Raw genomic sequence first — 15067 nt, 5'->3', positions numbered from 1 at the left:
GGATAGAAGACTATACTATAGGTGTTCTAGATGACCTCAGTTCTGTGTGATTGTAAGATACAAAGGATTAGGGCTTTGGTCATTTCTTTTTAGCCTGTAGAAATCTAGTCTATAAATAATTTATACGTTTTTCCTAGTGTGAACAACTTTCTTTGCATTTACCAAGAGAGTAATGTTCTTGCAGACAAATAGGCTGCAGAGTGAATGGGAATTTTGAATTGATTTGCTTTGTTTTAAAACCTCACAGGTAACATTCTTTTTAAACATAGCATATATTTATTTCTAGGTATCTTTTTATTCTAGTGAAAAACAAGACCTAGTTTAACTTTGAATTAACTAATTTCTTCAATTTACCCAGCATGTTCTATTGTATTTCTACAGCTTCGGATATGCTTTTTTTAAGGGTTTTTAAGAATTACCTTAGCTAGTCAAGTAACAATATCGATTTAAAGTCCCTGAGATGGCATTATTCCTCATTAAGCTGTTGAATATATTTTGACTGTTTTTCCCTATATTAAATATTCAGATGCATCTCTCTGTCTTCTTAAATAAACATCACTTTGCAAACGAGCGTTCATGTTACAGTACTTTGGCAGTAAATGTGAATGTCTCTTAGCAGACATTAATTTCTTCTTTTTATTAATCCTTAGTATTAAGAATTTATTCTTCCATGTTTTTAGTAAAAAAAAAAAATCTTTCCAGAACCCGAATATACGAACACTTTGGTTTAGGTTACTGAAGTTTTCACTTGGTATCTTTGACTACACCTGTATGCTCACATTACTAATACTACTGTTTTTTATATTTGGTCTCCTGTGAAAGAGTTGCATGTGTTTCTTGCCTGGATCCTCTCTTTGTCTTGTGTTTTTTTTTTAATCTGTTGTCTAATTTGAATTGACATTATCAGGTATATTTAAATATCTTAGAAATTTCAGGAGAATAAATAATCAGATATAGAATATAGAGCATCTAGAAGGGTCCCAAATGAGGGAGAGACTAGAAGTCAGTAGCCTGTGTTTGTGCTAGGCATTCTGTGCGAGAGAGAGACCCCCAACTATGAGAAATTGCCCTTCCTTAGACATCACAATCGCTGGAAGAAATCTTGATTTCAAGAGTTTTGGTGCCCATTAAACTTTTTTAAGAGTTCTTCAAGGGTGTGTTGCCCGAGTAATAGTCTTAATTACTGTATGTTTCCAAGTCTGCTAAATCATTTAAAAAGTGAGGTTCACAGTTTAGTTTACCTCTTCTAGTGTATTGTAACTTAAAGGTAAGAGGAGTGACCTGGATGCTAAGCTTTATGGAAGAAAGAGGAGACTATAGAACATGCTACAAGTGTTTTACGAACTATTTTTTATCTTTAGACACAGCATGGCCAGCAAACACTACAAGTGTAGGAAATGGAAAGGGAGGAAAAGGGTTGCAGTAGCTTTGCAAAGCTCTTTCTGTGTTACAGCTAATTTCTTTGTTCGTGTTCAAGATCTGTGTATTTATACATGCTTCCACTCTACTTAAGCTCTGGTAGATGTTCTTACATGTTCTACAGCACTGCCTGTTACAAACTTGCTTTATACATTGTGTAAGAAAAGTGATCCTAGACTTGGTTTTGTTATTGTCGCTGTCTTCTACTAATCAGAGTATACATTGGATTCAGGAATTCCATGCTGGTTTTCGTACACTGTGTTCTTCCAATAGTTTTCAAAAACTTCTGGACTTGAATGCTACTTAATGTGACATTGATGTTCTTTTATAGATGTGCTAAATTGACAAAGTTTAAGAGCATAAGTTTAACAACTAGTAAGCACATCAAAGCAGGATGGGAATACTGAAGCATATGACGTGATAGGCCTGGTTGCTTGCCTTTTTTTATGGGGTCATGTTAACTTGTTTTTAAATATCCAACTATTGCAAAAAAAAAATACTTGGAAATTTACAGTGGGTAGTGAGTAGGATGTTAATATAGGAAGGATCTGTAGCTAAAGGTACAGGGCACATCTGCATCATTAATATTAGGTATACTGGTAGTTAAGTAATGTAAGTGTACGGTAAAAGCCATTTGCATTCATCTGTCATTTCAGACAACAAACCAGATTACTATCTAATCAATTTTATTTAAAAACATTAATTTTCTAGAACTAAGCAAAAGGGTTAGCAAGCATTTAAGTATTACAGTGCTTACTGAAAGTCCTCCAAATCTGGTTTTGCTGAAGAGGCGAAAGAAGCAAGTTACTAAAACAGACCTTTCACACTGCCAAGCCAATTTTTAACCCACAAATGACAAGTCTTTAAACACAAGTGCTGTGGTGGCCTGGTCATCAAGCAAAAGCACATGTGAAATTCTCAGTCCCTGAACACTAGGAACTACTAAAGAATTTACAAATTAACATGATTGCATTGATGAGTTGTCTGAAGACAGGCATATTATGTTCAATAAGTGATTGTATTGGGTTTCTTAGCTGTTTTGATTGTATTGGTAGCAGATATTTAAAGCAATCTCTAAATAGAGCTTATTGCACTGACTTTAAGATGGATTTTTACTTGACTGAATGTTATAATTTGTTTTTTATTAGATTGACCTTTTTGGAAAAAAGAAGGAAGCAAGTATAGCTCACTTATAACCTATCCAGGAACAACCAGTGTTTTGAGTTTTTTAAAAATTACTTTCAGGAAACATCTCAACCCCACCCCAACCCTGTGGAAAGAACTCTTGGCAGGATGGAATAGAACAGAAGCAGCATCACACTGTTATGGAATACAGTGATGATCCTCAGCCTTTTCATTCCTAGCTCTGCTTGAGCAAGTTTCCAGCATTCCATGCCATAGTGGGTCCTGCTCCTCACGTTTGTGATTTCTTCAGGAACACCACTTCTGCCTTCATGTCATTCTCTTCTGGAGCTCACACACCACTGCTTCGATCCCACTACTGTGCCGCCTTCATCTTCATCTCTTCTTGCAGAGCATCTAACAAGAAGGATGCAGCAGAAGATAGAAAACACAAGGCAGTCCAAGGGTTGAAAAGGAAGGTTTCCTGGATGTCTATTTAAGCATTGTCTTAACTGTGGTTCAGTTACTACTTTTCCCCAAATTTTCTCTATTGCTGTTGATCCAGCATGGTCTTTGAGAAGATGAACGTTCTCAGATAAAGTTTTTGGTTTTGAATTTAATGACAGTCATAGAATCATAGAATAATTTAGCTTAGAATAGTCCTCCTGAGGTCATCTATTTCAGACCTCTGCCCAAGGCAGGTCAAATTACATTGGGTTGATTTGCTCATGACCTTGTGTAGTCAAATTTTGTCTATCTCTGAGAACACAGGTTCCACAGACTACAGGCAACCTGTTTCAGTGTTTGACCACCTTTACAGGGTAAAAGTTGGGGGTTTTTTTCCCCTATATCTAGCCAGAATTTCTCATTTTTCTCTGCTGCCTCTTGTCCTGTTGCTGTATACCTTCCAGAACAACCTGTTTACATCTGTCTTCCTATACCATATAGGCAGCAGTAAGATTTCCTGCTTGCCTTCTTTTCTTAAGGCTCCAGATATGGTCTCACCAGTGATAGGCAGAGAGCGATCATCTTCAGTTTACTAGATGCACTCTTAGTAGTAAACTTTAGGAAGCAATTAGCCTCACTTTACTTGAGGGATGTTACAACATTGCTAATTCGGTATTTCTGCTAGACTTTATTCTTGGAATAGGCTACTTGGTATGTCCAGTGGTTTGGAGTTTTATGCAGGTGCGGAATTGTTCTCCAGAAAATTATTTGCTTTGTTTCAAGCAAAATTTTTTGGTTTATTTTTGTCATAGGGAAAAAACCCTCCAACTCTTTGTGGATGAGTATAGTTACAATAAGGCTGCATACAACCTACAACAATAGTTTTGAGAAATTTGAGCCTCCCTGCCCCTCTATTTTTTTGAGGGTAGATTTCTGTTTAGTCTTTGTATGAACAGTAACTTTTTTTTTGGTGTAGATAATTTCTGCAGAAATTACTACTAGTGGTTTTTACCCTCCATTTTACCGTTTACCCTCCAAATTACCTTGATACTTTTACGGTTGTCAGAAGCCTTCCCAACTGTGACACATCTGTCTCCCTGTTGGTTTCATTTATATTTGTGTAGTCAGTACCAGAATTTTTACTGTTTTGCAAATTTAGAGCCATAATGAAATTAAGCCTTAGTGTTCTTTATAGTTGAGTTATTGGATAGTTGAATCATCGGTTTCTTAATTTTTATCTGTAATTGAATGAAAGCTTTCTTGAAACTAATGTATCATTTCCATTTTCATTAAGTAGAAAAAATAGATTTAGCCTCAAATTGTCAGACTAACTGCAAGGTTACTGTTTGTAAAGCCATGTGACTGTATGTTTATTCTGTACTTCAATATCTTAAGAGAATTGCATTTAGTCCTTGATCCTCAAATATGTTGAAAGAGCATCACATGTATTTGGCATCAGGGAAGGAATGGAACCTCAACACCTGGATATTGTAGAGGTTGATTGTAATACTTCAAAGGACGGAGGAATTACAGTGATGTAGAGAATTCTTGCTGGAAGAAAAGGCTAGAGATAGGCTAGAGATAGCCAAGAGATCTTCTGCAACATCAGGGAAATTACAAATAAAAAAAATAAATAAAATTCCTTAGGCAGATTTTGAATCTGCACCAAGATATAACACAGAGCAAGATCTCTTTTTCCTTCTGGAAATATCTGTGTTCAGAATCACTAATTTTGTTTCCTTGTACCTGTGGGTCAGATTATATTATGTCATTGTAATGTTAGACTCATGACAATATCATTAGAAGTCTGACTGTCATTGAATTCAGTGCTATTTGAGCCTTATTATTGTTCTAAAAATTCTAGAAGATGCACAGAGATTTTTATCAACAGTTTAAAAATTAGGAAACCAAGAACTGAGCAGGGAAAAAATTGCCTTTATGAAATACAGTAGAGAAGAAATGATGAGGAAAATACATTTGCCTCAATTTGACAGCTAGAGAACTAAGTATTGTGCCATCACATTCTAGATTGACAAGTTATTTTTAAGTAACAGTGGGCTGCACTAGTTTTTTTTACTAAAGCTGCTCATGTTTTTGGAGATTGAAGAATACTGGTTTCATATTTATATATAAATTCAGAATTTTGGAGCAAAATGCTTGGGTTAATTATCCGATAGTTATAAATAACTATCCGATAGGATGAGAATTTGAAGGCAAATATGCATTTGCTGGAAGTGAACGGCTACGTACTGATCAGAGGTGTACGGTACACATCATAGAGAAAAGAGAATCCTTAGAAATTAGCTTCTCGGTGCTTTCTAAGAGTGGGGCCTTTGTGTGTACAAGTGGAAAAACTGGTGCACTTCTCATAGCTGTTGTTGTAGGACCTTGTCATCTATTCTGTTTTTCCTGGAGGTATGGTACCCTGTTCATCTGGGAAAAAAATTATGAAACACTCCGATTCATATGACAACTCTTCTACCTACGTGTTTTGAAAGAGAATTTCTGTTTCTGAGCAAGTCTGACTTACAGGCTTAATGGTAAATGCTGTACTTCCCTCTTGAATTTCCCCTTAAATATATGGGTAAGTGTCCTTTTGGGGATATTTTTACTCTTATACTACATGTTTTAAAAGGAAGCGTACCAATTTAAAACATTTGTCTTTTACTGCAACTACTAGAAGGTCTATGATCTGTTTCTTCTCCTTTTAGGTGAGAAACCTTTTGAATGTAACATTTGTGGGAAACACTTCTCACAGGTGGGAATATTTTATATTATGGTACTTACACTTGAAAATTAAATGCATCTATGTGTTGATTCTAAAAATAAGCTTGGTTTTAAGTCTATAGGTATTTGTTCAAAGACAAACAACTTTAGGGATAAAATATTGAAATGTCTTAGTTGAAAATAACATGTTAAATATTTTAGATTTCTTTGATAGGCTTTGTACCTTCTGTCTGTCTGTTCTCAGTAGATGTGTTATGTATTTTACCTTCAAATTAATATTTAACTATACAGAGCCACAACTATATTTGGAATACAAAAAGCATTAATTTTCAGACTGTGCTTTTGCCTTGTGCTTTAGAGGTATGTTGTGAATAGCCGTTTTATAGTGTCTGAAAAAAAATACAGGATAGAATTTTAAATACTCTATTCACAGTACAGTTTCATCTTCCTAAATGGCATAAATTATTAAACAGAATTTTTGAGTCAGTTTATTTCTGTGAAGAAGAACAGCACAGTCTGTCTGAAGGGACAAAACACGGCTATCATTTAAAAGGAAATTCCTGTGAAATTCCCTTCTTATATGCAGTGCCTAAGCTTTAGCTGCCTTAATTTGCTCTCCAATGCTTGCTTACTGCTCTAGGTATAGTAATTCATTTGTATTTCTAAAAATTTGGTGCCTAGTTGTCTCATGTTTCCTAATTGTCTATTTTTTTTCTATTTTACTTGTTAGGATATGTGCACTTAAGTACAGGAAACAATAGACAGGTGCATAATTTTATACAAAGATTAAATAATGATTATCGCTGAATGACTTTGATCTATCTTATGGTTTAAGAATTAGAATTACATAACCTTTGTTTATCCACCCAATAGTCCTTGTGCTTCTTTTGCTTCACTTTTGTAGTCCTCCAGCAGAACTTCCCTGACCCATGAATCTGAGCAACTGCATCTTCCACTCTGTTACTAAATATGAATATAATGCTACATCCAGTGAGAAAAACTGTTTCACCATGCTTGTAAAGCCATTTGAGCAGAAGTGGGTCTGCTTATTAGGCAAAGAAAATGCATTTTCATTACTTTTGATGGTTGAACTTTTAGTTATTAAAAGGTGGATATTTCCAAATTCCATTAAAAGTACTTTAGGCAAATGAAGTGGTATTCTGTACCATTACTGTGGGGAAAGAAGGAATAAAAATCTTCATACACTCACAGTACACGATGGGCGTGACAGCCTCCTCATGCAACACGCATTGCACCTCTTTAATTAGAAACAAACAAAAACCCAACAAAACTGGACATTTCTGCTTTTTAATTGAACACTCTTAAACAGCTTCCTTTCCGTTCCATCCCCATTACTTCACTTACCTGAAAGTACTGATAAATACATATTGATAGACAATTCCTGCATGTCCAGAGCGTGAGCCATAGTGTTCAGCTTGTCTGCTGCAGTTCTTTCTCTGGTCATGAAAGGGAACTTGCATACCTCTGAGGTACTTCTTTTGAACCGTGCAAATAAGTAAGACTGTACCTACCAGAAAGAAAGATGCAGGGATAATTCCTATCTACTTTTTGTTTAGAAGACCTTCTCCTTAGAAGACCTTCTTCATTCTTGCTCTTGATCCTTCTCAGTCTGCAGGCATGGAAATAGTAACACTTTTCTTATTTAAGCCTGATGTTCTCTGCTTTTGGGAGAGTGCAGTTGTGCCTGGTAGTATGGCTGCTCCTGCTGGATATGACTGGCATTCTTTGTTGGAATGTGAAACAGAAAATGAAGAAAGTAGGGATTGACATAGGAGCTCAATCTGGAACAAGTAACTGTAAATGTCTTTGAGTTTTGGAGAAAAAGATTTGTTTTCCACTTCCAAGGCTGCATCTACCCTTACTGCTGGTACACGGCATGTTGCTATGTGGTCATTCTCTGGTTGGTGAGCTAGGATATCATGTTTTACCTCCTGACTACCTCCTTCTGCAGAGCTTCTTTTGGGGGACTATATGCATTAGTTTCTTCACTTTAAAAGCATGCTAGTAACAGATGGATTAAGTCTAACATATCTCTTTGGTCTGTCAGTTTGCGAGGAGTAGTATACAGCCAGCAGCAGTAAGAGGATCCTTCCGTGCATTTTTTTGCTTTCACTGAAATCTTAGCTAAAGTCCTCATATGCTTTTTCACAGGGATGAACTTAAAAGCTCAGGAAGAATACAAGTTACTGATGTTTTTACCTTTTTTTTTTTTTTTTGGTCCTAGCAAAGTTAATAACAAACTTCTACCCTCATTAGGAGGAGTGACGTAGGCTTGTAATGAAGAAATGGTCTTTTTGCTACTCTGTAAACGTTTCTTTTTCTTGCTAAAAATGCCTGTATAGGAACTGTTTCAGAATAATTCTTGCACTTCAAATTCACACTTTGTCCTTATCCAGAATCACTTTCAGATGCCTATGATATGGTTTGTTTTGTGATGTGGGTAGGGGTAAAGGGGTTTTTTGTATGTTTCTCTTAAATGCACTTCTGCATAAAATCCTTTGTTTGCAAAGCACAAATTGCTCCATAGAGAATTCCGCTTAGTCATCTTCTTCCTCTGAAACTGATGTCTAATGCCTCTCTCTGAATGGATTCCAGTATTGTAAAGTTTGGCCTGAAAGATCAGTGGCTCAGTCTTACTGCTGTCTGAAAAACTTTACAGAGGTTAAAGAAGGCTCTCTCAGGGTTCACATGGTGATCCATTTAATACTGTTCTGTGTGTCTGCACTAATTCAGTTATGGTGTATTATAAGCTGTGATTGATCATCACAGGTACTTTATTATCTAAAGGAGTCATGAGAAATTACTAATGGGTCTTATTTTTGTTGTCCTCCTGTGACCAAGGAGAACGTGGTAATCTTTGTATCCCCAATTGTCTTCCCTAATTGAAAGGACTTAATGTTCCTTTACTGTACTTAGATAAAACCGGGCAGTTATCTGTGAAAGAGGACAGAAGAGTAAAAAACTGACCGTTGAAGTATGCACATTTTATGGAACATCTGCAGCTCTTCCATCCAGACTAGCTGTATCTTGTGCTTTGAGAACTAAACTTTCAGTGGATCGGTCATTCAGAAGCACCAGCAGCTTTAAAAATATATATATATTTTTTTTTAACTTGTCATGAATAAGATGGTTTTGTCTGGTCTTTATCTGGTTTGCCTGCTAGACTAGCATGATTTTTACAGGATTAGGAGAGAAACGATCTGTAATAAAAAATAGTTGCCAGTTAATTCCAGGTTCGGAGCACTTGGCAATGAGTATTTTCTGGATTGAAAAATGTTTACCCTATCCTTTCCTATTTAACCACCTGGTACGTGAATTCTTGATGTAACAATATTTTATTTGTAGGGCAGGGAAAATTAGACTAACATTAACCGTATTACTATTAAGTTTTCCTTTTCACTGCAATCTAGATTGTGTAATTTATAATTGGACCTGTTTTCAACTATAGATGTTTCTTTTTCCTTAGCAATTTGATTCCAGGCTTCTTTTTTATTTATTTAATGTATAATTGCATACATAAGAAATTTGATTTTGAAGTAAATGGTAGCCTGTCTTTACTAGATAAGAATGTTTGAGCTCATTTGTGCTTTGTAGTTTTCACTGCCTTAGAATTAGGAATAAAAAGTCAGTCTCATAGTTCCCATCATTGTCTTTTTATCTGTATACAACAACAGGCTAACTCAAATTAAACATTTGAATTGCTGTTGCTTCAGGCAGGTAATCTCCAGACACATTTACGTCGACATTCTGGTGAAAAGCCATACATTTGTGAAATCTGTGGGAAAAGGTGAGTAGAATTGGTTCATGGTAAGATCATAAAACTTGTTCATCTTTTCTTTAATCTTAATGATAAACTAAGGTTCAAGAGCTAAGGCAGCATGCTGCTCAATTTTGTTTACAAAACTTTGGGTTTAATACTGATAGAATTAAAAGACATGCAAGTGTCTTGTTGCAGATCTCAGTAATAAGATAAACATGTCACTGCATACATAGTCTAGGGTCTTGGTTAATTTGTTGTGTATTGGCACCTTTAGTTAAGGATATACTGGTGTGTATTTTGAACAATGTGAGTCACAATAAGTCACCTAGTTTTGTACCTTTCCTTTACATTTTTTTTCATTATTTGGTCATATAATTTTTCTTACATTTTAAGGAAATTATGAAGTATGGGAAACCTTATGAATTCAAGCAAAGCATTAAATAGTTCTGCTAACAGGTGGCAGAAAATAGTCATTTAGGAGTAGCATTGATACTTAAGTTAAATGCAGAAAAAATTAGTAACATTAATGACGAAAAGATTTTTTTGTTTCTTTTTTCTAGCATATATTTAATTGGACATTGCCAAAATGTTGCTTCAAAATGTTTTTTCTTAAATACATCCATTTATCTGTGTTTCAGATTTTAACCTTTGTTCAGAACGTCACACATTCATTATAGATGATTTCCACGTGATACTCAGTTTAGGAGAATTAAGGGGCTTATAAAGACGGTAATTGGATTTGCGTGTTCTATTACAGATTTGCTGCTTCTGGTGATGTTCAACGTCATATTATTATTCATTCTGGAGAAAAACCTCATCTGTGTGATATCTGTGGCAGAGGTATGCAAGAGCCAAGTTTTCTACCTATGAGGTTTTTTGATTGAAATGTGAGGAGTCATTTTTAATCTGTGTCTGTCATATATTTCTAGGATTCAGTAACTTCAGTAATTTAAAAGAGCACAAAAAGACTCATACAGCAGATAAAGTATTTACCTGTGACGAATGTGGAAAGTCATTCAACATGCAACGAAAATTAGTGAAGCACAGAATTAGGCATACCGGAGAGAGACCATACAGCTGTTCAGCATGTGGTGAGATTTACTGTGCATAGCTTGGTTGTGTCTTTGCTTTTTAAATGATAAGTAGAAGTTGCTATGTAATCAGAATAACAATTAGCCAAAATTATTTTGAATTGAAATATTATACTGTGAAAGTTTTCCACAAAATCTGCTGTCTTGCATATGTTATAGTCCTTCCATTTGGTGTATTAAACTTCTTTGACTATTGTAAATAAACTCAGAAGCGAATTTCTTTTGATGAACAGAGAAAGAAAATCAGAGGAATCAACATATGTACATGTTTGCTAGAGAAGTACTGATACTATCTGTTTCAAAAATTGTTTTATTTTCAATGTAATCCTTTCTGATGGAAAGATAGGTTTGGCATCAGGTGGCTGTCAATGGAATCTTTTTTTTTCCTTCCTGTTTTTGTTTCCAATTGGGTACTGTTAGGATATAACTGCATTCAGCCATAGAGTTTGATAATTGCAACCTTTTGCTACTTTGCTTTAATCTCTGTTATAAAATCAAAACTTGGTCAATGCTTCATACCAGTCCAGGTGGTCTGAAAATGGTTCTTTGATCAATGATTTATCCCTGTATATCATCATTCCCAGAAACTGCATTGTCTATCCTTGTCTCATATGCTACTTAGCGTCCTGCATAGTACTATTTTTTCTGCCTTTAAGTGCTATTTTAGTATAATTTCATTCATGTTCTGAGGAATCTGTTTTGGAGGAAGGTAATTCCATATGATGATGTCCAACTGTAGTATGTTTTATTTGCAATGTCTTGAGGCACAAGGAAAGCTAATATTATCAGGAGATGTTGCATCAGATGGAAGGAATATAGACATGCAGGATATGAAAGTATAAACAGTTTTGTTACTGTTGTTAAAATAGGCTTGTTTTCATCTTGTCTTGTAGTGGGTTTTGATAATTTTTCATTTTAGCCAGGTCTTATACTGAGAAGGCAAAAATTGTGCAAAGAGGATCTGATCAAACATTAAGAAGTTATTCACATTAGGCAAAAAATCCCTATGTATTATTCCAGTAAATTGTAATCTTAGTGTTACAGTTTAATGGATTTTCTGAAGAGAAATCTGGGCAGTAGAATGAAAAGTATTCTGCGGAAAATAGAGACAGCAGTTTTACTGGGCTTTCAGATAATACAGTTCATTTCAGCTGGTATCTGTCCACGCAAAATAACATAATCTTTAACCTAGGTAAATTGAGATAAAATCACAAATAAGTACCATCTTATTTCTACTGGCCTAAAGCATGTGAGTTGTCTGAATCATGCAGAGTTCTCGATCTTGATGCTCCCTTATTCTGCTTGTTCTTCTACAGTTTCCTTTAGGTCGGTCTCAGATGCTTTTTTTTCTTTGCATTGTGGTAACTGAGCTTATTTGAGCCCATTCTGAACACAGGAAAATAGTTGAATATTTTCAAGCTGAAAGAGTAGATTTAAATTAGATATTAGGAAGAAATTTGAATGGTAAGGCACAGGAACAGATTGGCCAGAGAAGTCCTGGATACGCCCTCCCTGGAGGTGGTAAAGGTGACGTTGGATGAGGCCTTGAGAAGCCTGGTCTAGTGGAAGGTGTCCCTGCCTATTGCAGGGGGGTTGAAACTGGATGATCTTTAAGGTCCCTTCCAACCCAAACTGTTCTATGATTCTATGATTTTATTGTATTCTAACATTTACAGCAACAGAAAATTAGAGTTTTGGCACATTCTCTGGCTAGAATATAAAAAAGTTATCTGTAGCATTACGCTAGCTCAAAGTTAGCAAAAAAAATTTTTCAGCACTTTAAGAATAGTTCCCTGGTAATGAACAAGCTATTACTTTGTGATGCAGTTCTTACTAGAATAATATATTTAGAAGTTTATCAGCAGACTGTTTTTCTAGGCAGGTGAATTAAATCTGTTATTTTTATATTTTTTCCCTCCATGAAGATTGATACAAACTGCGAGCACTCATAACTTTCAAATACTAATGGATACTTCCATCTCTTGAGACAAAACTAAAGCACTGGGAAACACAAGTTAGAAACTCAGATCAGGAACAAGAAACAAGTCATTGAATTGTAAAAATACATGGAACTTGTTTGAACCTGTTGTAAATAAACAAAGTACCATGACTAGGACGTACCATACCTTTTCACTTGATATTTTCTCTAATTAAAACATGTTTATGCAGTTGTGTCAAGAACAAAATCTTAATCTGTCACTTTTGTCTTGTAGGGAAATGTTTTGCAGGCTCTGGTGACCTGCGCAGACATGTGAGGACTCATACAGGAGAAAAACCCTACACCTGTGAAACTTGTAACAAATGCTTCACTCGCTCAGCTGTTTTGCGACGGCACAAGAAAATGCATTGTAAATCCACTGATGACGGTCCAAACACACTAGATGAATTTACTCAAGGGATTGAAACTTCTGACCTTGACAAATCTCAGAGTTCTGACTCTTTTGGCCAAGAAATGTCTGTTACATTGTTACCAGTGTCTGTTAAATTTCCCATTCGTCCAACTGCAAATTCAACTGAATTTGATAGTTCTGCGGATTCATACTGTAAGTTGCGATCAATGATTCAACACCATGACTTGGCAAACCAACAGAAACTGAACATGGATTCTGCTAAACTCCCAAAAGCTCAGACACAGCAAAATCCACCACCACCACCATTTGCTTATGCAGATGTAGATGTATCTTCTGCAGAAGAGCCCTTGCATCCTGATAATATTCCCATGATTCGTTCCTCTATGGTTAGCTTGGACGGTCATTGTAATGATCCACTAGGCAGTCGAACATCATCTGCTGCATACAAGAATAATGAAGGACCCTTCTTCTCCAGCATGACCCTCTGGGGTTTAGCTATGAAGACCTTGCAGAATGAAAGTGAATTGGAACAATGATGGCTCAGGTGACTGTATCAAAACTTCTTGGAGGCATATCATGCTAAAGTGATTGCAATTGCACTGCATTCCTAGAGAGGTCAGAGCTAGTTTTCAAGCCAACTTACTTTGATACTGGTAGAAATCGAGATGCGCATGCCCAGAACCCAGTGTAGGCTGCCTTTACACTGCTTCTCAGCAAAGCTCAGATCTAGTTTAGGGACCTTTGTTGTTCTGTGACTGCACTGTGTTGCTCATCTGTTGCCATGGTTTACTAAAATTTGCCATTTAGTAAATTTACTGTTTAACTTGCTATTTTTTACCTGATAATGAAGGAAAGGATTGCAAAATGCCTAATTTCGTGATATGGGTGCAATTCCAAGTATGAGTCATCAGAGTTTTGTAATGGGGTAGGTATGAAAAGAGGCAAATATTTAACAAATCCCTAGTGAACCTGAGTTTCAGTAGTGGCTTTCTTACTGGTAGAATCATTGGTTTACATGACTTGAGTATTGTGATATTAAATTTAAATATTAAATACTGGGCAATATTTGTGATAGTGCAAAGTAACTGTATATCTAGAAACTTTATTTTTTTACAATAAAAGCTTTTTTTAGTATTTTGTAAACTATTTTGCACAGCAGATTATTTGTACAATGAAGGCCAAGATCAGGAAATGCAAATAAAGGGAGGTTGTTTTACATTGTATCTTAATTGCTAAACGTGTTTCATCTTTCATAAAAAGATTTTCAATAACATAATTCCATCTATTCCACGTATCTTCAGTGCTAATGGGGATACCACCATAAGAAGAGCTGCACTATAAAATAAGGGCAATCTATACACCAGTAGAGTGTACTCAGTTCAGTGAGTTAGTGTAAAATGCTGGCTAATTAATGGAATGAATAGACTCTTACAGGATAGAAACTTTGCCTAAAGGCCCTTTTCTTCTTTGGTGCTTTGAATGGTTGTATTCATTTTCAGTATAGATCTGTTGCATTTCGAACTGCTTGCTGTGGTCTCGTGAATTTTACTGGCTGAACGTTTTCCAACCCATCAAAAAGTTTTAGCAGTGTGTTGTCAAGCATTATGATAAAAATTCCATTAGATACTGTATTTTCTGAAATGAAAATATCCTTGCACTAATCTTTTTTCTGAACTTCACAGGCTGGAAAGTCTGTTTGAAGCACATACTGCTTATTTCCTATGAGGAGTCTCAGTGTTCACCACTAGCAATACAGCTGTGAGTACAGGTATATTTCTAGATAAGACTGTGAATTCTAGATAAGACTTCAGAGTTGCACTTGCATGAAATACATTCCAACATTTAGTTGGGATTACAACATCGTGTAAAAACCCCAAACATCTGATTATAAAAAACTTCTGGTTGTGAAAAGAAGCAGTTTGAAGGCTGAGAACTAGATTTCAGTGTTTCGCAACAGCTGACAAGATCTGGTGTTGCTACTATTTTGATAACACTGCAGTTCTTCTGCTGAAAAACTAATAGCTGGAACTTGTATAGTAATTTATATGTAATGACACATTTTCCTCTTACTAGAAAATATATTGTTAGTTGTATCCCATTAAAGCACAAAAATTCAAATCTATTACAAC

The 15067-nt window shown here is 35.6% G+C and overlaps 1 protein-coding gene across 3 annotated transcripts in view; it reads left to right on the top strand.

The window, feature by feature from the left end:
• The window catches only part of ZBTB49 (zinc finger and BTB domain containing 49), a 20714-nt gene extending 5647 nt beyond the window's left edge, over positions 1-15067 (top strand). For all 3 annotated transcript variants that reach the window (XM_054064602.1, XM_054064601.1, XM_054064600.1), the window contains 5 exons: positions 5700-5746; positions 9450-9523; positions 10254-10336; positions 10426-10587; positions 12801-15067. In XM_054064602.1, the coding sequence (XP_053920577.1) occupies positions 5700-5746; positions 9450-9523; positions 10254-10336; positions 10426-10587; positions 12801-13474 (1040 nt within the window). In that variant the 3' untranslated portion in view covers positions 13475-15067. The remainder of the gene's footprint in view (positions 1-5699; positions 5747-9449; positions 9524-10253; positions 10337-10425; positions 10588-12800) is intronic.

Source organism: Cuculus canorus, chromosome 4 (genome assembly GCF_017976375.1).
Source record: "Cuculus canorus isolate bCucCan1 chromosome 4, bCucCan1.pri, whole genome shotgun sequence".
Lineage (NCBI taxonomy): Eukaryota > Metazoa > Chordata > Aves > Cuculiformes > Cuculidae > Cuculus > Cuculus canorus.
The sequence above is the reverse complement of the archived record's forward strand: the minus strand, read 5'-3'. Positions and strand labels throughout refer to the sequence as shown.